This window comes from Carlito syrichta, unplaced genomic scaffold, assembly GCF_000164805.1.
Source record: "Carlito syrichta isolate Samal-C Ts95f unplaced genomic scaffold, Tarsius_syrichta-2.0.1 Scaffold316380, whole genome shotgun sequence".
Lineage (NCBI taxonomy): Eukaryota > Metazoa > Chordata > Mammalia > Primates > Tarsiidae > Carlito > Carlito syrichta.
The window spans coordinates 878,494-904,476 of record NW_007260476.1 but is presented as its reverse complement, the minus strand read 5'-3'; the positions used below and the strand labels follow the sequence as shown (position 1 = coordinate 904,476).

Genomic DNA, 25,983 nt, shown 5'->3' with positions numbered 1-25,983 from the left:
CAAAAAACTAGCTAGGCGTGATGGCGCATGCCTGTAGTTCCAGCTACTTGGAAGACTGGGACCGAAGTATCACTGGAGCCCAGCAGGTCGAGGCTGCGGTGGCCAGGAGTGTGCCACTGCCCTCCAGCCTGGGCGACAGAGTGAGACTCCAACTCACAAAAAAAAAAAAAAAAAAAAAAAAAAAAAGCCATTGGCTATGGTGAGTTTTTAAAGCAGAATATTTAGATTGTTTATATATGTCAATTATTTCTTCCTCATTAATATTTTGACCAATTCATGAAGTCATCATGAGCCCTGTGTGATACCAAGCATCATGTAAGCTTCTCTGGGAACTAGAAAAGAATCAGGAGATGATGCAACCCTTCTTTGAGCTAGTAAATCTAGATAAAAACAAAACAGTTAATTTTGATTACAAAATAACTAGAGACCGTAAAATTATATTATTTATGTTATACCATATTAAATTCTAGTTTGGACCTGACTAAAGACTAAGGGGGTACAGAAGGGACTTTGATTGGGGGTAGGGTCTTAATATTCAAGGTAGAGAGAGAATTTTTTTTTTCATATGTTATTCTTGTTTTGAAAGAAGTTGATGTTTCAATCAATTCGTGAAGTTCTAACTTCAGTATAAATACATGCTTGCCTTATTGAAATTCCACTTTCTTGTGTTAGGTGCAAAGGAGAACTATAACTGCTCTGATTCCTTGCAGAATTTTGAAATATCTTCTAAGGTAGTTAGAACTATTCTGAATGGTTATGTAGGAAGAGTGTGAGTTAAAATGAGTAGATATCTCTTTCAGAGAATACTCACCTAAAAGGTTCAATCATTATTAATATGAAACTTTTTATGATTGTTTTCCTGAAGGCATCTGGTTAGGATTCATGTCAGCAAGTCCGTGAAATTCATTTTTCTAGACTGTTTCCAAACGTATTAATACAATTGTTGAAAAAGTTATACAGTTTATGGCTAAGGCCACTTCTTGATCTTAAGTACGCTGTCAAAATAATTAAACATAAACCTAAGAGCTTTAGCTATTTTCTTTTTGTAATATTTTCTTAAGGCAGCAAAGATTTCTAGTAAATTTATCCACTATATAGAGTTGTGGCTTACTACTGAGGTCCTTAATTACTTTGACATTTCATATTAATAAAATAAAAACAGGATTATTTTTATAGTGCTTTTGTTTTTAGCATCACTTTTGTTTTTTTCTCACAAAGTATATATTATTAATAGCTGCATTCAGTTGAAAAGAAAGGAAACAGCTTCAATATGTATGAAAAACAGTCTAGTGAAGTATAATTTAGAGTAGATGGTTAGTTAACAGATATTTTTTACACTTACCCAATAACATAAGTTCCTCAAAACAGGAAAGATTTACAGTGATAAGTAATATTTGATTTTTTTCTTAAGTTGCCTTAATGACATTTTTTTAGACATTTAATAAAACAGAGAAATCTCATTTTGAATAACAAAAGTAACATGAATATTTATACATTTTCACAGCAAAATGTCTAACATTACTTAACCATATTTTTTGTTATGGTTGTTATATGTGTTACCATGTTATAGTAAGATACTTAACCATCTTTTTGTTAATAATGTAACATTGCCCTTCTCCTACCATTGTTAAATTTATAATCTATAATTGAATTCATCTTTGAAAATCTATATCTTATTACCTTCAGGAATTTTGTGTAATGAGCATATTATGTATTCAATGTTGTAATATGGTAAGGAAGAAACAATATATTAATAATACCTATAGTACAACTAATTATCAAACGTTTACTATCTACCTACTTTAACTTTTTCTTTATAACATGAGATTTTTATGCATCATTGTGCATGAAATGTACCTGTCTCCACTTTATTTTAGTCTGTGGCTTTAAGAATAGAAGTGTGTGTGGGTATAAGAGTAGGAGCACTGGTCTTTATTTTCTTAATTAATTTTGAAAAGTCAATAGAATTGATTATAGTCAGATTTCAGCACAAAAATGAATTCTAAATAGTAAAATAGTAGAATTGTATCTAGCTTTTTCTTTGTGTTATAAACGCTGAATATGTAAAAGAAGCATAATTATTATTTAAGGTGGCACAGATCAGATTCTGCCCCAAGAAATAAAATTTCAAGGTTCCAGGCACCGATTTCTGCACGGGAGTACACGTAAGATTTTATCTGCTCTGCTTCTCACAAGTAGGAGTTGTTTTGTTTTTGCAGGAATATGTTAATACTAATCTATTTCACTAGGTAATTGACATATAATACCCTCAATTCTTTTACTGTTTGACTTTTAATACCTCTGTTTCAGGATTTCTCAAACTGTCATCATAATACTTTATTAAGAAAAAAATAAGTAGACCAGCTAAAGAAGTTTTATATGATTTTGGGTATATTGGTGAAAGGAAAATGGGATAATTTACACATGAGGACCAAGCATCCTTTTTCATTTTCTTTATGTTGCTTTGGTTGGCATGTTAGTTCTCTGTGTTCAACTTAACATGTTCAGCAATCCCAATCTTTTTTTTTTTAATTTTAGCACATTATCTTTTCTTCTTTTATCTTGACCCAGGAGGAGATTGGAGTCTAAATGTGGTTTGTCACTTAAGGTTTTTGTTTTTTTAATTTCATAGATGAAATTTATCCTTGGGAGAATTTTTTTACAATCATTAAACCCATTCTTTCTGTAAGCGTGGCAAAATAAGGCATGGGAATGACTGACCTCTCATGGAGTGGAACATTTTGGTGTACATTAAAAGTATTCAACATCTAATGTAGGTTTTAAAACAACAGAAGAAATCACAATGACAACCAATGATTTTTCTCTTATTCTGGTTTTATTATTATGTACATAGAAACTAATAAATTGCTTTAGAGATTGGCAACATTTAAAGATTTTCTCTCTACTTAAAATTCCAAGAGAAATTAAGATTTGTGTTTATTAAAAAATTTTTTCCTCTTCCTTTTCCTTTACTATTTTTTGGAAGAGGCTGGTACCTCACTGAAAAGATTAAACTCACAGTTTGAGAAACATTATTCTTATGGAAATCCATAAGGAAAGAGGTACTTGACTTTCAACTTACCTTTTAATAATTACATAATTATGCTGTATAAATTTAAATTTAAACTTTAGTTGTGACATTGGCTGGTGTTGTTTACTTAACTCTTATATAAGATTTCATGTAGGCATGAATTAGAGCTATTACTAATAAAGCATTCAAACATTAGTGCTTTCTTCAAAATTTTCTAATCTTTTAGTTTAAAAAGATGAAATTGAGCTTTTGCTATTTTTATAATATTATATTACTAGGATCAATTTATTATCAAAGTGCATTTTTTATTAAATTACTAATACATACGTGACATTTACTTAATCTTCTCAATGCTTTTGCAATATGTCCCTTTTCTATTTTTTGTAATAGTTCATGTGTCAAAACAAAACAAACCTTGGTTGCATACATGAATGGACAGAGGTGAAACCCAACTAACTCTAAAAGCACTGTTTTTCTTCACAATTGATACCAGTGGATGACATTCCAGCTAGTTTCAGACTGATTGCTAAACTGGGGCTTATTCTTTTTTGTTTATAAATGAATTTGTAAAAGATCTACAAGACTGCTTAAAACTTAAAAAAAGGAAAGAGAATTGCTCAATTATTTTATTAATATTGTTTTGGTCATCTTGTGATACAATCATTCAGTTCATCTGCCGATGGAAATAAATGTTACACACAAGGACATTTAATCTATACCTATATTGGCAAAACTGGTCATCAATTTTTTTAAAAACTCCCTATTTTGTTTTTGCTATTTATGGAGGATTGCTGTACAAATGAATGAAAAGTTAAATTTCTTACTAATTTTGGAAATTTAATTTCTTTTGAGAAACAATCAGAAACTCAAGTATCTTTTTGATACTGATCTTTGATGAAATAAATATCTTTAGTAACATTGATAAAGACTTAAGTTGATATTTTATCTTTGTACATAAATTTTTATTGTTATAGTTGAGGATCATGTAAGGATTATTTTTTTCTCATTTATTGCCATATTCCAATTTTATATGATCACAGAATCTTAGAATTGGGAGAGATCTGTATGTTAGAATCCAACCTTTTATGCATTCCAGCTTACAAATTCTTTGCAGTTACTCTGAAAGTAGTTTATGCTTGACTATTTTATAAGATGACCACCTTACTTCCCCTGTATGGACAGAAAATATTTGTCCTTCTACAATTTAAATAACTAATTTCTTATTGTTTGTTTCTGGCAAAAGGATTCCTCTCAAAGAAAGTACCTTTTTAAAATTTTTGACATGCAAAAATCTATTAAACTTTTCTCATGGATTCAGTTTATTAATTTTTTAAACATAACTCTAGATATTATTATAGCCTTTAGTATATTAATATGTAGCTAGTTTATTTATTAATACAGAGTGATACACAATTTAAGCCCCCCAAATGCCAAGAAATAGTACTGATTAGTCTTTTTAAACTTGCTGACCCAGCTCAGTGTCTCAGCCTGTAATCCCAGCAATTTGGGAGGCCGAGGTGAGTGGATTGCCTGAACCCACAGGTTTGAGACCAGCATGGATAACTTGGCAAGACCTCGTCTCTACAATAAATAAAAAATTAGCCGGGTGTGGTAGTGCACACCTGTAGTTCTGGCTACTTGCAAGGCTGAGCCCAGCAGGTCCATGCTGGGGTAGCTGTGAGTGTACCACTGCGCTCCAGCCTGGGCAACAGTGAGACTCCCAACTCAAAAAATAAAAAAAAAATAAAACTTGCATACATAAATTGATGAAAGGTATATGATCAGTTATGCCCACCATTCTATCAAGAAGAGTATAAAAATGGATTATTTATGTTGACTCAGAACTGGCCATTTTTAATCCTGCCTCTGGTGATACTTTTTTTTTTAACGTGAGCTCAATCTAGTTTCTTATAAGCAGCAAAAGCTTGAGGTTTTCACAGTGCTGCTAAGGAGAATTCTGAGTGTAGGACCAGCACATTGTCATTGTCTTTACTTCCCAGATATACTGACTTTTTTCTTGTTTTCTTTTTTCTTTTTTTGCTCTTTTGGATGCCTACTAGTATGGGTTTTGCCATGGGTCAGTTGGTACGTTGGCATATATATTTCCAAAGATTCCCCATCTTTGGATGAACATTTAAGGTCACTGACTATGAGTCCGCATCTGAAAATTTGAGTATATCTTGACACAATTAGACCTAATTTCTTTGGTGAATCATGCTTGATAGAGTAACTGATTAATATGCTAAGATTTGACTTAGATCCCTTCCTCCTAAGTAATCTTTGGAAAACGTGGTTTTCATATTTATTCTAACTCTCTTTGGATTATCAAGCCATTCATAGTCATCCACCCAATTGTAGAGATTTTCTTTTTTTTCAGTTTTCTGGGACTCTTGGAATACTATTAGATGACAGTAAGTAGTCTATCAAAAATTATCCCAAATATTTTGTGGTATCCAAACAAATACCACAGAATCTCTAAATTAGAAGAGATTACCCAAATTGAAAGATTTTCTTTTTTTAATGATTTATCTGCTTTGCTTTCATTCTTTTGGATATAATACACATGGGTGAAGTTAAGCCTGATGTGTTGTATCCTGACATTAATAATGTTGAGCCCTCATCCCAGTGTTATAGTCCTCTTATTATAACAAACCAACTACCAAGTCCATGTATTAGCTAATACCTTACATAGCTTAGTCATGTGCTAACATTAAACAGCTCTCTGAAAATACTGACACGGATCTTAAGAGTTTCGGTTAGAACTGTAAAAATTACTTCATTCAAATGTGGTCAGCTTTGAGAAAGCACTGGCAGTGGAGCCAAAAAAAATTGTGAATCTCAACCCACATGGGAAAAGATGATTAGTATCACTTTGGGCCACAAATTGTTGTCTATCGGCCATCTTTATAATTTAAGAAGTGCCCTTGCCTTCTTTCACTGTATTCATAGAATTGGAAATATTTTTACGTTTTAATTATTCAACTAGAGAACATATGCTCTATAATTAAGCTATCAAAATGCTTTGTGACAGTTTTCTAAGATTTTAATGAATCTTTAAGTCAATGCCATTTACTCATCATACACTCAGCTTGCTTCATTGTCTTTACTTGTGAAGTGTTTGAAATGTTTTCATGGAATCATTTTTGATTCATGTGTTTAAACTTTGACACCTATATGTGAGAATTCCCTATCCTACTCTTACTAATCACCCTTAAGTTGATTGCAGTGTTGTTTCGTAGAGATTTGGTTTATTGAATTGCAATATGTACACTAAATAAAGAATGCTGTTTCTCCAAAGTTAGCAGTTGAACACATTCACTGTTCTCTTCCCTCTCCAAGGATGTTCTTTCATATTCAGTTTGTTTATTTCTATGTAAACAGGTTTACAAAGTGACATTGTAACTAGTTTTTGAAAACAACGTAAAATGTTATTCCTTGGTTTGACTGTTTTTCTTGAGGGGAGAATGAAGGGTGGGGGAGAGGGGCAAGGAAACTAAGATACACTAAGAAAATTAATATAAAAACTGCTTAGTTAAAGTTTTATAAAAATCTGACTTGAGTGTTTTTCTCTTCATTTGCTGTGCTTATGTAAACAGTGTGACACCATCGCCACAACAGGCTCGGGTCTGTCCTCCCCATATGTTACCTGAAGATGGAGCTAATCTTTCCTCTGCTCGTGGCATTTTGTCGCTTATCCAGTCTTCTACTCGTAGGGCTTACCAGCAGATCTTGGATGTGCTGGATGAAAACCGCAGGTGATTGGCCATCAGTGACTCTTGCCAGCTTTGTTGCATATTTTTGGCTACTTATTTGGTGGACTGTGGTGTCTTCCTTTTATGTTTTCACCTTCTGATCGCTTTCTAAGATGAAATGGTTTGAAACAGCTTGCTTTGCTTTTTTTTTTTAATTTGAATTTATTGTCCAAAATTCACATTTCACAAGACTACATTAGCTTTCCTTCTGTCAGGAAGAGTATTTAGTTACTAACTATACATAGAAAATTTGATTATGTTTTTTCAAGGCTTTGCTGACCTATTCTAAATACTTGATTCCGTTTGGGGATATGCTAAGGGATGCTGCTGGATTGAGTGTGGGCTGTTGGGCTGAAGCATACTAGTTTTCTTTAGTAATTATTTTGATTTAATCATGTATGGTGCAGCTATGATTGGATTAATAAAGCAAATCTGAGAAGGTGACGTCAGTGTAGCTACCAGGATATACTTATTTTTCTTTTCCTCTTTAGGTATGGACTTCTAGCTAACTAGGTGCTGTTATCTTTTTGATAATATTGACATTTTTCAGTAGCTGATATCTCATTTTTAAACATCGCCAGGTAAAATTGTTAATAGTATACTTAGACTTCTTCATACAATTTTTTTTTGCAATTATTTCAAGTACTTTTTTCTTTGCTTTGTTACTACATGGTGTTTTAAAAAGGAAATTCAGGGAACTTTTTTGGCATCGTGTGGGAAAGAAACAGTCAGTTTCATTTCAACTCTAAACAATTATCTAGTGGTCTTTGAGAATTTGTGTTTGAATTTTCATTATCATTTAATTAAATTGCTTATTTTTACATTTTGAAAATTCCCAAAAAATTAAGCTGGCCCTTCCAATAAATCTTCTTACTGTAGGTACTAACGTGTCTTCTGGCTTGCTCTGAACAAACTTTTTCTTGTTGAATGCTTTTAATGCTCACACAGACCCCGGGTATCTCACCATGCTTTATGAGCACTCGTTTATTCTGTTTACCATTGTTGAATCCTTGGCCTTTCTAAGTCTTCCCAATGATATGCATTTGGGCCCAAGGTCTTAAAGTGGTGCTAAAAAGAGCTTAAAGAGAAAGCTTATGGCATGGGGTGGGAGGAATTATATATACATTTATGCGTATTTTTTGTTCATTTTTCCCCAAGCGTTTAGAGTCCCTTTTATGCTTTTTGAAGTTGCAAAGACTGTCTTGGAATTCTTGGAAACTGTAAGAAGCAGCAAAGCTCAGAAGAAAAAGCATGGATCAGGGGGTTAGTCAGATTCAACCTTGATCCACCCCTACTAAATAGCTGCATGACAGCCTTGAACAAATTGCTTAGCTTCCTTGGCCCTCATTTTCCTCTTCTATTAAAATGGGGGAAGGAGGATAATAATACCTACCTTTCTGGATTCTTGTGAGGAATCTTCTCTCCTCCCCCACCTTTATTTAGAATATGAGAATAATGGCCTCAAATTCTTTATTTATCTTAATTAGGAGTTCTTTAGAAAGATATTTAATATAAAGTACCTGGCATTTAAGGACTAGTATTTACAAAGGCCTTTTTTCCCCCTCCCTTCTAAAAATATTTTTTCTCCTACAGGTATCCTCTTTACTTTTTCCTTTCTTTTCTTTTCTTTTCTCTTCCCTTCTTTTCTTTTATTTTATCAAGATCTTACTCTGTTGCCAGACTGGAGTACAGTAGTGCAGTCACAGCTCACTGCAACCTCAACCTCCTGGACTCAGGCAATCCTCCCACCTCAGCCTCCGGAGGTATGCATCATCATGCCAAGCTAATTTCTTTTTCTTTTTTTTTTTGGCAGAGACAAGATCTTGCTATGGTACCCAAGCTGGATTTTTTTTTTTTTTTTCTTTTGAGTCAAAGTCTCACTCTTGTCGCCCAGGCTGGAGTGCAGTGGCACGCTCATGGCCACTGCAGCCTTGATGTGCTGGGCTCAGGTGATCCTTCTTCCTCAGCCTTCCAAGTAGCTGGAACTACAGGCATGTGCCACCATGCCCAGCTAATTTTTGATTTATTGTAGAGATGAGAGCTCACCAAGTTGCTCAGGCTGTCCTCCAACCCATGGGCTCAGGCAATCCTCTCACCTTGGCCTCCCAAAGTGCTGGGATTATATGCATGAGCCACCATGCCCAGTCTAGGATCTTTAACTTTTTAATTACATTAGGTCCTTGGAAGAGACCAGATTATTAAGTCGGAGCATATGGAGTATATCATATAAAATGCGATTACAGCAAGATTATATGAGAAAGATATTTCTAAATTCTGTATAAATGAATAAGTAGTTGATAAAGTCACAGTCGTTAAAGTTATTTGTTTCATCCTCACCAACATATACACAGGTCAGTGCAGTAATGTAGAAGTTGTAAAAATAGGATTTTTTTTCCCATAATGGAAAAAAAAATCAAGGTCAAATTTACAAAATTAGAAATCTTACTAATGTAGACTTTGTGATTTTTTTTATTATGAAAACATTTTTGGACTCTACTTGAAATTTTATTGTAACTTTTCATATTGTAATGAATTGATAACTTTAAGATTCCTTTTCTGTGAATCATCTTTTGTTCCTCCCTTAAATACGATTTTTTTAAATTCATGAAGGAGTTATAGTAATAATGCTTTGCTTTTAGATCCACACCAATAGTTTTTACCTTGGAACTTGGAGGGTTAGATTCTCATCAGTCTTATTGATGCTTCCTTTATTGAAAGGTGATCTCTTAAGTTTTATTCAGATCTCTTCGTATCTAAATGTTGAACAAAATTTGATCAGAATTTTAAGTGCCAAATCAATTTTTATTTCTAAATGAGAAGTGTCTGGCTTGACTTTTTCAGATATGAGAAATAGGAATGTGAAATTTGGATAATGTTCTACTTGCATGATTATAAAATAATACTGCTCATAAAATGTTAAATGCTTTATGTTCCTTGCTCTGCACATCAGTTTTTCCTTTTTATTTTATTATTTTTGACTGTTAAGCTAATGCAATATCTTATCTTTGGTCTTATGCTATCACATTAGGTATAGTTAATATAAGCTAGAAGTATTTGGTAGAAAGACAGGAAAAAGCTTTCTGCTTGATTTATCATTGTGAAGTAAATTACAGAGTCACAGTTGCTTGACATAAGAGCTATTTTTCATTTACACTTCAAAGGTTTCATGCTATATATTTTTTTCTTGTCTTATGTAGATAATCTTAACCAAACTCAACATGAAAACCAAGTTAAATTGTAGGTACATATTAGAAAAGTTTATTTACACAGGTCAGTGCTATACATTTGGAAAACTGGTATGTTAAATTTACCAAACCACCTGGGATAAGCACCAGATGTTTCCTTTACTCAGTGCACCAGGATGTAAAATGCTATTAGAGTTTGGTTTTTTACTGATTAGGAAATGCCCATCTCTACATCTGTTAAAGCTATGCATCTCATTCTCCATCATAAAATGGTAACATTTAAAGAAACTTAGTACCTGTGTAAGAACATTGTGTAAATATTGGTAGATGAGACATGGTTAAGTTTTATTTTTAAGAGGGGCTTGATTATTTTTATAGTTTTTCCTTAGCCTGTTGAACTAGCTTTGAGTGAATAGAATGAGAAACCAATGTGTGAATAAATTATATTTTTGGCAAGTATCCCTATTAATATACAATTTGGAAGACCCAGAAATGCAGTAGTTGATATAATGTTTGTTATTTGTAATTTTTCTTTAAAGAAAAGTATAATTCCTGATCCCCTAATCAAACTGTTTATTTACTGTAGCAGTATACATTTTTATAGCAAAGAACCACATAGACTATTAAGTCAGAGCATATTTACTCAAAAATGTCAGTGTACAGGTTAATGCTGGAATTTGGTAGCCTTAAATTTCCTTCTCTTTTCTCACTCTACAAAACACACTGTTGAAAAGATTTTATGTATTAAATCATACTTACAGTAGAAAGTGGTACTTGAATGAAGTTTCTAACTTTGCCAAATACCTGTCTAATTTACTTTTATATTATATGTGTCAATTGCCAGTGTGAGAAGACAAAATGAAATACGTTGTGAAAGGTAACTGTATTATTTTCTGGCTCTGCATTATCAAAGGGAAATCTCTGTGGTAGAATATGTTGAATACAGCAGATCTATTTGAACATAATATACGGGTTTTTTTAAGTTTTAGGAAGCACACAGTGGTGGCTTCCTAAAACTTTAACCATCTTCATGTTAGTGTAACTTAAAGCTGTAATTAAGTAACAGTTTTCCTAATACCACAGAGTAAATATGTTAGTAGCAGGGGATGAGTTTAAAACCTGTCACAAGCATATGTGATTTCTCACTGTTCTTTAACCAGCAAAATGAAAGTCACATATGTCTCCGCAAAAGGTCTGTGAATCCCTTATCTACTAGACCCTAGAAATTTCTTTAAGAACTTTTAGGACATGTAGAAGCTAAACATTATAATTTTCTTGATAATTTGAGTTGTCAGAAATTAGTGATTTGTCGTCAAAATTCTGCAGCTTTGCCAGCTTACAGAAAAAATTAGTGCATTTGGTATTAAATTACTAAAGTATTGCCTTGATACTTAAATTCAGATAAACCAGATCTATGTCTTAGAGAATGAGACCCTCAAGATAGGACTTAATAATTCTTAAAATTCTTACATAGATCCAGTACCACAATCCCCTTTCTCTAGGTAGAAAATATTGCTGATTATTTTGTGGGGAATTGACCAGTGAACATGTAGAGCTTTTGTCTTCTGATGTTAAAAGATAAAATTTATTGGAAAGGGAACTACTTATTTAGGTAGAGAACTAATTGTCTTCTAGAACCAAAGTATGTACTGAAACTGAGTGAAAATCCCCACAAAGTTTTCCTGTGCACCTTATTTTTCATTTCCAGCAGCCCTGTATGACACTCCTGGTTGTCTCAAGATCAGACTCACATTTTTTATTGTATTCTTTTTAATGTACTATATAGCATATTCCTGATCTTCTCAGCTTCAGAACTGAGGCTTGTATTTTTGCTTTGGGAGCTGAGTTTGAAAGAGACACAGCGACATTGAGACATCAGGCACTAATCAGAATGAATGAGATAGGAAAGGAATTGTGGGAAATGAAAATTTTCTTGAAAATTTTTAGTTGTTCAGGGAGAGCTGCTGATATCAGATGAGCAGCCCTGATCATGCAGGTGCAACTAGCCAGTTATTCTTGACATACTTTCAAAGATGCTGGTGATTTTTTTTTTCCAATTAGAAGAGAAGAATTACTCTTTCTTAATAGAGTTGTCCTCTGTCTTAAATTTCATAAATTAAAGTGTAAGCACCAAAAAAAATTGTTTTATATGTTGGTGCTGTTTTGTTACACAAATATAGATTACCTTTGTTTCTTTAATCAATGGTAAGATGTTGAATTTATGAAAATCATAAAATGGAGGACATACGAGACACAGATTTTTGGAGTATTTGAGAGATATTATATTGTATTGGAAACATACAATATAATCCTATTTGACATTTATTTGTCTTGTTTTTGCTTTTATTTTATTACTTCTCTGTTTCCTGATTCTGTCTTGTGCCTTCTCCCGCAAAAACCTGCCTTAGACCTGTGTTGCGTGGTGGGTCTGCTGCCGCCACTTCTAATCCTCATCATGACAACGTCAGGTAAATTTTGAGACTTTGTAATTACCAGAGTAAATGGTTGACAGAATTTGTGTTTTGCAAGACATAATGCATGTAGTAGCCATGCCTTTAAGTTACAGCTTGAACTTCTACAACTGTCCTTGAGTACATCCTGCTTCCAGGAGCAATAAGTCCAATCAGTCATGGCATGTGACCAACAGAAAATGAGGAAACATGTTGCATACTTATGATGTGGTATGATGTGAACATCTGAGCTATTTAATGCAATTTAATAGCCTATAGGAGACATGCTAAAACACAGAAAAAATAATCTTAACTCATTTTATGAGCATCATTTTAATTGTTGACTTGGTTCTGTCCAGCATTTCCTTTTTAGTTGTTAATTGTCTATAATGTCACTTTCAGTGTGGGGATAGACCTGCCTATAAAGCATCACCTTAAACTGAGGGAAGTTAACATTGACAACCCAACAGTTTACGAAGTTGAACATTTAGAAAGGAAATTAGGTCTTAAGTGTTTTTATCATCTGTTGATTTAAACCTTTCTCTCTTTGCACTTTCACACTTTCAAACATGCATAGACTGAGCAATTATTTCTTTCTATTATGCACAAGGACAGACAGAATGGCAATATGTATAAATAAATACTTAGTGTTCTCTCGAGTGCTAAAAGCCCCATTTAATTTTCCCATCTTCTGGAAAGACAAAAGCAAAAGCTGGTTGGTATTCACAGATGCTTGTTACTGTAATTTTTTCAGAGCCAGTTGTGTGTACTTTAAGCAGAATATATATCTGTAGCACTAGATTTAAAACTGGCAGCATTATTTCTATGATTAGAAGAAGCTGGCCCATTTATTGAAGCAAGAAAAAAAGGGAAACATCAGTTTCTCATTAATAACTAAATTCATGTTGGAGAAATTGAAAACTATGCCTGTAGTGATCCCTTACCACTCTTCTGACTTGTTTTTAAGTGTTTGATCCTTCCATCTTTCTATGAAAGTATTTTCAGCTATTGATCTGACTTAGCATTTCTAACAGAATTTTTACTTCTGATAAACACAAGTTTTAGTTTAAAACATTGTAAAGTAGTATATTTTTGTTTTAAATTGAATTATGTAGGTAAAATATTTTACCATATTCTTAAATTTCTTTGCAAATGAAGTTTGTTTTCAGATATCTAAAATCTTAGTTAATTCAAGATTTAAATTGTGAGTAGTTCCTTTCATTTATACTGCATTCTCTATGTTCAGTCCAGGTCCCTTTACTTTTGAAGCAATTGCTTCTATTGTTTGATTTTATTTTTTCCATTCATTTCTTATATTACTTCAGAGAAATAGAAGTGTTTTATTTTGAGGATGAAGTGCAGAAAAGGGGAGTCCTCAACCCTTATTTTTTCCACCAATTGTTTGTTCGTAAACTCATGGTTGCAGCATCTACTAACTTAAAAGTTTATTTTTCTTTTTTTTTTGAGTTGGAGTCTCACTCTGTCACCCAGATTGGAGTGCGGTGGCCACTCCCGGCCACCACAGCCTCGACCCGCTGGGCTCCGGCGATCCTTTTGCCTCAGCCTTCCAAGTAGCCAGAATTACAGGCATGCGCTACCACGCCTGGCTGATTTTTTGATTTATTGTAGAGATGAGGTCTCGCTGCCCAGGCAGGTCTCCAACCCGCGGGCTCAGGCAATCCACTCACCTCAGCCTCCCAAAGGCGTGGGATTACAGACTGAGCCACCGAGCCCGACTAAAAGTTTGTTTTTCTAACTAATGCAGTTACCCTCAATATTCTAGGATATTTGCTGTTTTCTTATGAATTAAGGGATAGTTAATGAGAAAGCAAGCTAATTTAGCCATAAAAAGAACATTTAGAGATTGTTATAGATGCTCTAAAGTCAATACACACCATCTATTGCTTAATTTCTGTTTTGCATATTTTTATTAAAGTGTTTTTGGATTACTTTTAATAATATTTAAAACAAAAATATTTTTAAATAGAAACTTGTCTTTAACATATCTGGATAAAAAATATCATTCTACTTCATGTTCCTTTATGTGGTAATGTGCTTTTTGTAATAGCTACTTGCTGAGGATATTAGAATAGGTGATCCATGTGCCAACTGTGGATAACTTTTAACTCAAGTTATTTTTATGCTACTCATTCAGAAAAGTTACTATGCCATTTTTGAAATAGCCATAAAGGATATAAAATAGATACACGTGTGAGGTGAATTGTGGGTACATAAATTATATGTAAATACTGCTGTTAATTAAAATAAATTTTGAAATGTGGAAATCCAGGCAGAGAAGAGTAATGGCATTTATATTTGTTTTTTTCAGAAGTTTAGTTTTATGCATTTAAAAATTAGTACCCCTTTAGAAGTAACTGCATTGGGGGAAAAAAGTACCTTTTCATGTATTTTCTCTGGATTTTGTCTTAGTGGTTTTTTTTTTTTTTTGAGTTGGAGTCTCACTCTGTCACCCAGACACTCCCGGCCACCACAGCCTCGACCTGCTGGGCTCCGGCGATCCTTCCGCCTCAGCCTTCCAAGTAGCCGGAATTACAGGCACCCACTACCACACCCGGCTGATTTTTTGATTTATTGTAGAGATGAGGTCTCGCTGCCCAGGCGGGTCTTGAACCCGCGGGCTCAGGCAGTCCACCACCTCAGCCTCCTGAAGGCACAGGATTACAGGCTGAGCCACCGAGCCCGGCTGTCTTAGTGGTTTTTTAGTATTATTATTTTACTCACAGCCACATGTTTGTTATTGAGCCAATTCTGGATCTAAATGTAGTGGCAATATTTATTCAGGAGATTTTGTAATTACTCCTGTGGGATACCACGGTAGAGAGTAAGTAATGAAATAAGTAAAGAATAGAAATGGCAAGACAAGGGGCAATGAGAAGAGAAGGCGAAATAAACAATGATCAGTCTTTTTATTTCTAGTTAAAGCTAGTCTACTTTATGTTCCCTGCCAGTGAGTTTTTGCCTATGGAACTACATATGGATATAAGTTTGTATAAAAATTATATTTTGTTATATTCTGAAGTGTCAGTTCTCAGACCTTTTTAGCCAGCGGTCTTTTGTAGCATTGCTAGTCCCATTAGCTTAAGAATTATCTTTTTGTATATTTAGTCAGGGTTTTCTCTCATTCTCCATGTTTTGGTTTTTGTTTTCTTTATTTTTTTAGACAGGGTCTTGTTCTGTCGCCAAGGGTGGTATGTAGTAGCATGATCATAGCTCACTGTAACCTCAAATTCCTAGGCTCAAGTGATTTTCCCAGCCTCCATTCTGAGTTGCTGGGATAACAGCCATGCACCACTATGCTCAGCTAAGTTTTTAGGTTTTTGTCGAGACAGGGTCTCACTGTTTTACCCAAGCTGGTCTTGCACTCTTGGGCTCAAGTGATTCCCTTGTCTCCCAAAGTGCTGGGATTACAGGCATGAGCCACCATGCCTGGTCTCATTCTCCAAGTTTTGATATACTTTTGCAGTATTGTAGATAGTTGTCATCTTAAGCTTTTTTCTTTCCCTTATTAGTACCAATTCAAGTGGCAAAATATTTTAGTAATGTATATTGTTAGATGCTGGTCTTCTGAATACTTCTTTGAGCATCACACAAAACATTACATGACTTGCCAGTTCTCTTAGTTCTATTTTAATATTCTCTTATATTTTTATTTCTTGTCTACTAGGTATGGCATTTCAAATATAGAGGCAACAATTGAAGGAACATCAGATGACATGACTGTTGTAGATGCGGCTTCATTAAGACGACAGGTATTTAATGTATTGAATAAGATATAATCCTAAATATATTCATTTGAGCTTTTAAAGTGATAGTTGCCAACATTTTATCATTTTCTCTGCTATGGATCCTATGAATTGAAATATTTTATCTGTCAAACTATTTAGTAAGCCATAATTGATTTTTCTCATTTTGGTTAAAGATATATTAAAACAACAATTACGTGTTATGATCAACATAAAACAGTATAACCAAAATGAATTGATGTAATTCTGGCTGAGAACAAAGAATCTTGACGTTTTAGCAAACCTGTACATCCATAAGTTGCTTGTTTGACTCTTGAAATGTCGAATGATTACTTTGGGGACCTTTGTTGCTGTGTTTGATAGCTCCATTTTGGAAACCACTGCTTTCAGTTTGCATAGTGTCTCTGTATACATATTTCTTTTATTCTGTAATAAGTCGTATCTTGGGCCGGGCTCAGTGGCTCAGCCTATAATCCCAGTACTTTGGGAGGCCGAGAAAAGTGGATTGCCTGAGCCCATGGGTTAGAGACCAGCCCGGGCATCTTGGCAAGACCTCGTCCCCACTATCAAAAATCAAAAATTAAACCGGGCTCGGTGGCTCAGCTTGTAATCCTGCACCTTTGGGAGGCTGAGGTGAGTGGATTGCCTGAGTCTGCGGCTTCGAGACCCGCCTTGGCAACTTGGCAAGACCTCACCTCTACAATAAATCAAAAGAATTAGCCAGGCGTGGTAGTGCGCGCCTGTAGTTCCAGCTACTTGGAAGGCTGAGGTGGAAGGATCGCCGGAGCCCAGCAGGTTGAGGCTGCAGTGGCCGGGAGCAGCCACTGCACTCTAGTCTGGGCGACAGAGTAAGACTCCAACTCAAAAAAATTTTAAAAAATCAAAAATTAGCCAGGTGTGGTAGTACTTGCCTGTAGTTCCAGCTACTTGGAAGGCTGAGGCAGAAGGATCACCAGAGCCCAGCAGGTCGATGCTGGGGTGGTCTTGAGCATGCCACTGCACTCCAGCCTGGGCCACAGAATGAGACTCCAACTTATAAATAAATAAATAAATAAATAAATAAATAAATAAATAAATAAATAAGGCCTATCTTGGAACTGCTATTACATATGCATATTAATATTTACTTCCACAGCCCTGAAAATCACACATACACACATGTGGGGAAAGTATACAAGGGACAACCAAAAAAAACCCAGAATTTATATATTAAAAATTGTGTATTTATTCTTACATGTTTAAACATCAGCCACCTTCAAAGTACTCTCGGGCCGGGCTCAGTGCCTTAGCCTGTAATCCCAGCACTTTGGGAGGCCGAGGCGAGTGAATTGCCTAAGCCCATGGGTTTGAGACCAGCCCAGGCAACTTGGTGAGACCTCATCGCTACAATAAATAAATAAATAAAAATTAGCTGGGTGTGGTAGCATGCACCTGTTGTTCCAGCTACTTGGTTGAGACAGAAGGATCGCCAGAGCCCAGGAGGTCAACAATGGCGTGGCCATGAGCATGACACTGCCCTCCAGCCTGGGCAACAGAGTGAGACTCTGACTGAAAAAAAAGAGGGAGAAAAAAGAACTTTCCATTTGATGCAATCCACCTATTGAGACACTTTTTCCACTGCTCAGAACAGTTTTTGAATTGTCAATTTTGATGCCTTTTGGTGCTTCTGCCATTTTGGGGGGGTACCACTTCTTCCATATTGGCAAAACGTTTTCCTTTGAGGGCATTTTTCATCTGGAGAAAGGAAAAAAAGGCGTTCCAGGCCACATCAGGTAAATGGGAGGGTGGGGCGTGGAGGTCATACCATTTTTGGTCAAAAATTGCTGAACACTCAGTGCATTGTGGATAGGTAATCACCCATCATGAAATAGGCAAACATGTTGAAAGAATCTCCCCATCAAAAAAATTCACTGAAGCCGGACGCTGTCCCTCACAACAACACTAGCTGATACACTGATACTGGTGGGTTCCTATTGATAGAACACTTGCCTAGCGGAGGAAGCCTGTACTACAAGGGACCCATGCTCCAAAAAATAATGCTGGTTTTTTGGGGGTTCCTGGTCTGTGACAAATAGATAATGAGAGAAATCAGATAAAATAAAGTATCTTTAAGTAAGGATCATAAGACAGCATGAGCTTAAGCAGGCAGTTGTTCAGCCCAGGGCTATTCACGTTGAGATCCAGCAGCCAAGGATAGTATTGTCAATTAGCAACATTTTCAGCAGCTAAAGAATTAGCCTTTCAAACTTGAAACATTTAGGTGACCTATCACAAGACTCACTACAGTAGGTTATTTTATGGGACCCTCTCAGTAACTCAGAGAAATGGGCAGAGAAGACAGTTACACCAGGTTAAAGATCAACAACAGAGGCTGAGTGACAAAAAGCTCATGGAAGAGGCATAGAAAAGAGCAGGAATCCCATTTCTTTCTGCTCTGGTAAGCCTACTGAAATGTGTGCTTAAGTCGCTTCTACCAGAATAGTAATATGTTAAACTATTTCCTCACCTCACAATTTAATCAAGGAAGGAAGGAAACACACCCTTTCTAATTCAGAAATTTGAAGAAAGGGAAGGAGAAGGCTATTTAAATGACTTAGACTGTCATGAATAACATTTTTTATATGTAGTTGTGCTTGTTTATTTTGCTCCAAATGAAGCTATTTTTGTAATAATTCTTTTAACACATTATTATACAACATAATGAGATCTGATTGCTCTATGCATTAAACCTCCTACATTGTATTTTTTTGTTTGTTTTTCACTTAGATAATCAAACTAAATAGACGTCTACAACTTCTGGAAGAGGAGAACAAAGAACGTGCTAAAAGAGAAATGGTCATGTATTCAATTACTGTTGCATTCTGGCTGCTTAATAGCTGGCTCTGGTTTCGCCGCTAGAGGTAGTATCAGCTCTCAAAAATATTGTACCAACATCTGGAAATATAAAAGATTTGCAAACTTCTTTGTTTCTGTCTCTGCGTTGTATGCCGTTTTATAGTTCATACCTTGAATATGTATTTCTTCCAAAAAGTGGGGGGGGGCTATATTTGTAGAAGTAAAGGTGTATTCTGTCATTCAGCTGTATTCACTTTTAACCAGTTCTGTGGTAATACTTGCTTAAAATTCTCCCTGTGCATGTTTTGTAAATAGGCTCTAGTTTGTTCGTTTTTCTTTTTTAAAGGAATTGATTTTTTTCCTCAGCATTCTATACAGGAAAATTCTGAATAGGAGAGAAGGTATGTAGAGAATGGACAGCTGGGCTCGGTGGCTCAGCCTGTAATCCCATGCCTTTGGGAGGCTGAGGTGAGTGGATTGCCTGAGCCCATGGGTTCGAGACCCGCCTGGGCAGTGAGACCTCATCTCTACAATAAATCAAAAAATCAGCCGGGCAAGGTAGCGCGCGCCTGTAGTTCAAACTCCTTGGAAGGCTGAGGCGGAAGGATCGCCGGAGCCCAGCAGGTCAAGGCTGCGGTGGCCAGGAGCGGCCACTGCACTCCAGTCTGGGCAACAGTGAGACTCCAACTCAAAAAATAAAATAAAAGAGAATGGACTTCGAAAAGTATCCGTAAAAGAAAAACAATACTTTGTCCTGTTTCTCAAACACTATTAGATCAAACAGTTTTGTTAATAGATATTTTTGCATTCACATTTCAACATTAACCCTTTTGAAGTCTTGGTCTGGTGCCAGATTTAAGAAAATCAAACCACCTAATATTTCATGATCGCCTTCATTAAGCACCTGTACAGATTAAATTTAAATAATTTTTAATATTTCACCAGTTTATCTAATATGTGTGTAATATGTGCTTTCTTATTTTCATTTTAGTTTTGCAGATGGTTTTCTATAAAGTACGTTTTTACTAAGTCTATGTGTGAATGATTTAAAAAACTACAGTATACGGTACAAATGTAGTGTATTTAATAAACTGTCAGCCAAAGCAATATTTGTGTATCAAAAGATTTTATTACATCATGCTGTGCGATGAGCTAAATTGTGTATCCTATTGCCTTATATGAGTCTTCCATCTCAGGAGCGAGTGATGCAGTGAATGACTTGGTAGGTAGCAGGAAACTCCTATTCCTCCTTTTAGATCGTCATCCTGGGAGTGGTTGCATCGTAGGTGGTTTTATAAAGTGGGTCAGATAGCCGGGCTCGGTGGCTCAGCCTGTAATCCCGCGCTTTGGGAGGCTGAGGTGAGTGGATTGCCTGAGCCCGCGGACTCGAGACCCGCCTGGGCAGCGAGACTTCATCTCTGCAGTAAATCAAAAAATCAGCCAGGCGTGGTAGCGCATGCCTGTAATTCCGGCTACTTGAAAGGCTGAGGCGGAAGAATCGCTGGAGCCCGGTGGGTCGAGGCTGCGGTGGCCGGGAGCGGCCATTGCACTCCAGTCTGGGCGACAGAGTAAGACTCCAACTCAAAAAATAAATAAATAAATAAATAAAGTGGTTCAGATTAAAATAACTTGAGTTGTGTATGCTTTTTCTGTTGTATTTATTTGCTAAGCATACTAAATCTCAAGAGACTAACCAATGAAGCCAAGTTTTGGGCACCTTTAGTTCTCAGAACTTTTATTTTCCCCTTTTTTGTCTAGAAACAGGTAGAATTCAGTTAGGTACAATATTCTATATATCTTCAGTGTCTTTCTTCTAAGGTAGTGAGTTTTAAGAAAGGCAGTTGATATAGGAAGATTGAATTTTTCTGTTCTTGCTTTTCCCTCATTCCTCCAAAAAAATATTAAGAGGAAAAGTCTTTCCTATATTGTTTATCATGAGTTTGATGACTATTTTGTTTTTGTTTTTTTACCCATGTAATTTTTCTGACTTTTGGTAATAATGCACATATATATCATAGGGTAATATTTGTGAGTGATCCTCCCAAATGAAACCATGAATATGATAAAAGTGATGGATAAAATTAGCACCCTTTGGCCAGGCACCACCGTGCCTTTGGGTGGCCGAGGTGAGCGGATTGCCTGAGCCCAGGGATTCAAGACCAGCCTGGGCAACTTGGTGAGACCTCATCTCTACAATAAATCAAAAAAATTAACTGGGCGTGGTAGTGTGTGCCTGTAGTTCCAGCAACTTAGAAGGCTGAGGCGGAAGGATCGCTGGAGCCCAACAGGTCGAGGCTGCAGTGACCGGAAGCAGCCACTGCACTCCAGTCTGAGCAACAGAGTGAGACTCCAACTCAAAAAAAACAAAAGCCGGGCTCGGTGGCTCAGCCTGTAATCCCGCGCCTTTGGGAGGCTGAGGTGAGTGGATTGCCTGAGCCCGTGGGTTTGAGACCCGCCTGGGCAGCGAGACCTCATCTCTACAATAAATCAAAAAATCAGCCGGGCGTGGTAGCACATGCCTGTAATTCTGGCTACTTGGAAGGCTGAGGTGGAAGCATCGCTGGAGCCCAGCAGGTCGAGGCTGCGGTGGCTGGGAGCGGCCATTGCACTCCAGTCTGGGTGACAGAGTGAGACTCCAACTCAAAAAAAAAAGAACCCTGCCTTTACCCTTGGCACACATCTAAAAGAAAAGCTTGAATCTTACAAAGTCAGGCTCTCTCTTATGCTGATCTCACTTCCCTAAAAGTTGTTAATTACTGTAAAAAAGAGTGTTTTGGAATTAAGAGGAACAAATTCACTCCTGATTAGTATAATTAGGAAATACTTCTTTGAAAGATATTTGAACTGAGCCTTGACATGTATGTAGGATTTCAACAAGCAAAGAAGAAAAATATTCCTGGTGCAGGAAAGAGAGGGAGAAATGGATAGAGTCAGAGGCCAAAGTAGTATCATACAACTAAGTATAGCAAATAAATATTGTTACACCACTTCCAGAACTCTATAAAGTTCTTCACACACACTTCTAGGAATAGTGGCTGAAGCATTTGCATGTTGTTTTCACTTTAAGGGATAACTTCCTGAAAGTAGTATATTTTCAAGAGAACTGTCCTTTTCCTGCATGGAGGTCATCTGTTTTCCAGCTTAACTATACAAGTTGGGTATCCCTTATTCAGAGTGCTTTAAACCAGAAGTGTCTCAAATTTCTAAATTTTTTTCAGATTTTGAAATGTTTACATATGCATAATGAGATATCTTGAGGATAGCACTCAACTCTAATCATGAAATTTCATTTATATTTCATATACACCTTATACATATAGCCTGAAGTTAATTTTATACAACTTTTAAAATAATTTTGTGCGTGAAACAAAGTTTGTATGCATTGAAACATCAGAAAGCAAAGGTGTCACTATCTCAGGCATCCATGTGGCGGTCTAGTTGTTTGGTTTCACCATCATTCCTGGCTCTGAATTTATATGCTACAGATAAGCAATCATTGATTAAAACATTGTATTTTTTAAGGGAGAAGAGGCATCCAAAGCAGTTGAGGGAACTAGGAAATTAGGAAATGGGTCCTCTAAGGATGAGGGGATATTCTGCTCGGTGGCTTTTTTTTTTTTTTTTTTTATAAGTCAGGGTCTTAGTCTATTTTCAGGTTGGAGTGCAGTCATGGCTCACTGCAGCCTTGACGAACTCCTGGGCTCGGACAAGCCCTAGCCTCCGGTGTAGCTGGAACCACAGGCATGTACCAACACTCCCAGCTAATTTTTTGATTTTTTAAATAGAAATAAGGTCTTGCTATGTTGCCCAGGCTGATCTCCAACTCCTGGGCTCAGGCAGTCCTTCCACCTCGGCCTTCCAAAGTGCTCAGATTACAGGCATGAGCCACTGTGCCTGGCCCGCCCGATGACTTTTAAAACTATTTCCTCGGAATCTCAGCTCCAGCCGCAGGAGGAGCGGCAGCCCAGCTTCGCAAAGGCTCTGGGCGCACTGCGGTCCCGCAGGCACTGGGCTCATGCCCTGCCCGCCGCCAAGACGCTAAGAGAAAGATCATCTCCACCGAGGGGGCCGCAAAGAAAGAACCGAAGAGATCAGCGTGGTTGTAGGCTAAACCTACTCCTGCAAAAGTAGAAGGAAGCCAAAAAAGATGGCGAGAAAGGATAAATCTTCAGACAAAAATGTGCAAGCAAAAGAGAAAAGGTGAGTGAGGGGAAAGCAGGCTGAAGTGGCTAACCAAGAGGCGAAAGAAGAGTTACATGCAGAAAACGGAGAAACTAAAACCAAGGAGAATCCAGCCTCTGGTGAAGCAGGAGAGAAAGAAGCCAAGTCTGAATATCATATCCCATGTCATCAGTGGTCCCTGTCTCCCTTCTTGTACAATCCAGAAGAATATTTTTATCAACTATTTTGTAAATGCAAATTATTTAGTAGCTTTAGAAACATTTTTAAGAAGGAAGTAATCCCACCTTATCCTATCTTTTAAGTGTAAATGCTTTTTTTTAAGAGGTGAAATCATTTGGTGGTGGGTTTTGTTTTTGTTTTTGTTTTTGTTTTTTGGTACAACCAGAAAATAGTGTGGGATATTGAATTATGGGAGACTGTTTTAGGTGTCAACTTAACATTCCATAGATGGGGGTTACTTTTTATATCCTATAATGCATGTTAACTGTGTACAAATTGAAATGTCTGTGGACTGATCATCAACACAACCAATAAACTCAATTATGAAAGACTTTCAACAACAACAAAAAATATTCGGCTCAGGATGGCAGGGCCCTGAGGCACAGAACTGCAGAGTAGAGATGTAAATTCAAGGTCATGGCAAAACATCTGAAGTTCATTGCCAGGACTGTGATGGTCCAGGAAGGGAATGTGAAAGGTGCAGGATTCCAAACAGAATCCTGACCCTGGATGGCCTCATTGAGGACATTAAGGGTAGGTGGTACTATGAGAAGCTGTACCGCCGGCGACAGAGGGAAAGCTACAAAACCTGCCAGTGGACCTACAAGATGGAAATGGCTTGCAAGATCAACTTCTTGATGTGAAAAAATCAAACGGATCCATGGCAGGGCTGCTGAGGCCCGTGGATAGGACACCCAATCTGGAAACCCTCATCCAAACTGGTGTCTCCATTCCTTTTCTTTCTACAGCCCCATTTTCTGTTACCTTTCTCTACAATAAACTCAATTACATATATGCAACAACAAAAAAATGTGTTTCCTCCACAGCACTTTAGGAGGCTGAGGAGAGAGGATTGCCTAGGCTGAGGGGTTCAAGACCAGCCTGGGCAACTTAATGAGACCTCGTATCTACAATAAATCAAAAAATAAGCTGGGTGTGACAGTGCATGCCTGTAGTTCCAGCTACTTGAAAGGCTGAGGTGGGAGGATCACCTGAGCCCAGCAAGTCCAGGCTGCCACTGCACTCCAGCCTGAGCGACAGAGTGAGATTCCCAACTCAAAAAAAGTTTCCTCCAGACTCATCTGCCTCTTTAACAATGATTGTTGTCTTAGAAGTCTCTTTGATTGTATAAACTGTTATAATTTCTTACTCTGTTTTGAATACATGCTACTCAAGTCCTTCAAAAAGTCCATCACACATTTTCAGTGTCATCCATAGGCAACTTATCTGCATTATTAACAGCATCTTCTCCATCATCACTATTATCAAAATCACTTTGATTCAGAGTTGTTTCGGTGACTTTACCATCAGCTAATGAATAAAAACCTGCAGCCTCGCTATTGATGCTAAAAACTTTCGTGATATCCACTTCATCCAGCTTACTGACAGTCTTTCAAGGTATATTTTTTGCGTATAGAAGGAGATCAGACATCATTTTTTTCTCACTTTACATATGGAATTCTTCAAAGTTGCCACCTTGTTTATCATCATCACTGAACAGAGTTGCAGGCTGGAGGTTATGCCAGGCATGCACAGCCGCCTTTTTAGCCAGTGTGTTTCAAGTGTTGGCAGCAGCATATGGCATCCTTCATACTAAATTCCTGAAAGCCTTCCACACCCATTAATGTGTTCACTGCTACTAGAATGCTGTTCAATAAAGTGTTGTATCTTTGTTGATCTAAGGATACCCTGGTCACATGACCACTGAAGTCACATATGAGGAAAGGTACATGGCATAAGCATTGTTTATTTATTTTTTTCAGTTGGAGTCTCTATCACCCAGGCTGAAGTGCAGTAGTACACTCACAGCCACCGCAGCCTCAACCTGCTGGGTTCAGGTGATCCTTCCACCTCAGCCTTCCAAGGAGCTGGAGCCACAGGCATGCACCACCGTGCCCAGCTGGTTTTTTTTATTTATTGTAGAGATGAGGTCTCGCCATGTTGCTCAGGCTGGTCTTGAATCCCTGAGCTCAGGTAATCCTCTTGCCTCCGCCTCCCAAAGTGCTGGGATTACAGGCTTGAGTCACCGCGCCTGGCTTAGTGTTATTTTTTAAATTTTTTTATTTTAAAGATGTAGGGTACAATCCAGGGTTAGTATACAAATATTCATTATGCAGGTGCCTTTGTTGATGAGGTATGCTCCCTCTCCCCTGGCAGTTTCCCACTGCTGCCAGTCCCTTTCTTATAGCATTATTTTTTATGAGAATTTCAGTTGGAGGATGAGCAGAACAGTTGCCCAGAAATAACAAAATCTTGCAGTTGTCAAATCCATCTTCCCTGCAGGGAGCATGAGCCACTCGTACAAAATGTTTATGGAACTAATCGGAGAAGATGTTCCTGGTGATCTGTGCCTTTTGTTAGCAATATAATGGACTGGTAAGAAATTCACCCCTTCAGTACAGTGAGGATGTAAGCTTTTCCCTAACACAACAAGTTTACACGTATACATGCCTGCAGCATTAACACATCCCAGCACACTTATTCTGTCCTTGGCTCCCTTAATTTCTGTAGGGCTGTTTCATCAGCTGTGGTTAGTGTCTTTCTGGAGGCAACAACACCAAGCAG

General features: G+C 36.9%; 1 protein-coding gene and 1 pseudogene across 17 annotated transcripts in view; both read left to right on the top strand.

Annotated features, from left to right (window-relative positions):
* The window catches only part of MFF (mitochondrial fission factor), a 34,398-nt gene extending 15,254 nt beyond the window's left edge, over positions 1-19,144 (top strand). For 4 of the 17 annotated variants that reach the window (XM_008074239.1, XM_008074235.2, XM_008074240.2 and 1 more), the window contains 6 exons: positions 2,091-2,165; positions 6,628-6,786; positions 10,813-10,845; positions 12,377-12,436; positions 16,104-16,188; positions 18,949-19,144. In XM_008074239.1, coding sequence (XP_008072430.1) covers positions 2,091-2,165; positions 6,628-6,786; positions 10,813-10,845; positions 12,377-12,436; positions 16,104-16,188; positions 18,949-19,080 — 544 coding nt within the window. In that variant the 3' untranslated portion in view covers positions 19,081-19,144. The remainder of the gene's footprint in view (positions 1-2,090; positions 2,166-6,627; positions 6,787-10,812; positions 10,846-12,376; positions 12,437-16,103; positions 16,189-18,948) is intronic. The other 13 variants (XM_008074245.1, XM_008074242.2, XM_021707083.1 and 10 more) reach the window with 7 other exon arrangements.
* Positions 19,145-23,835: 4,691 nt separating this feature from the next.
* Positions 23,836-24,095, top strand: LOC103276797 (annotated as a pseudogene).
* Positions 24,096-25,983: the final 1,888 nt, after the last annotated feature.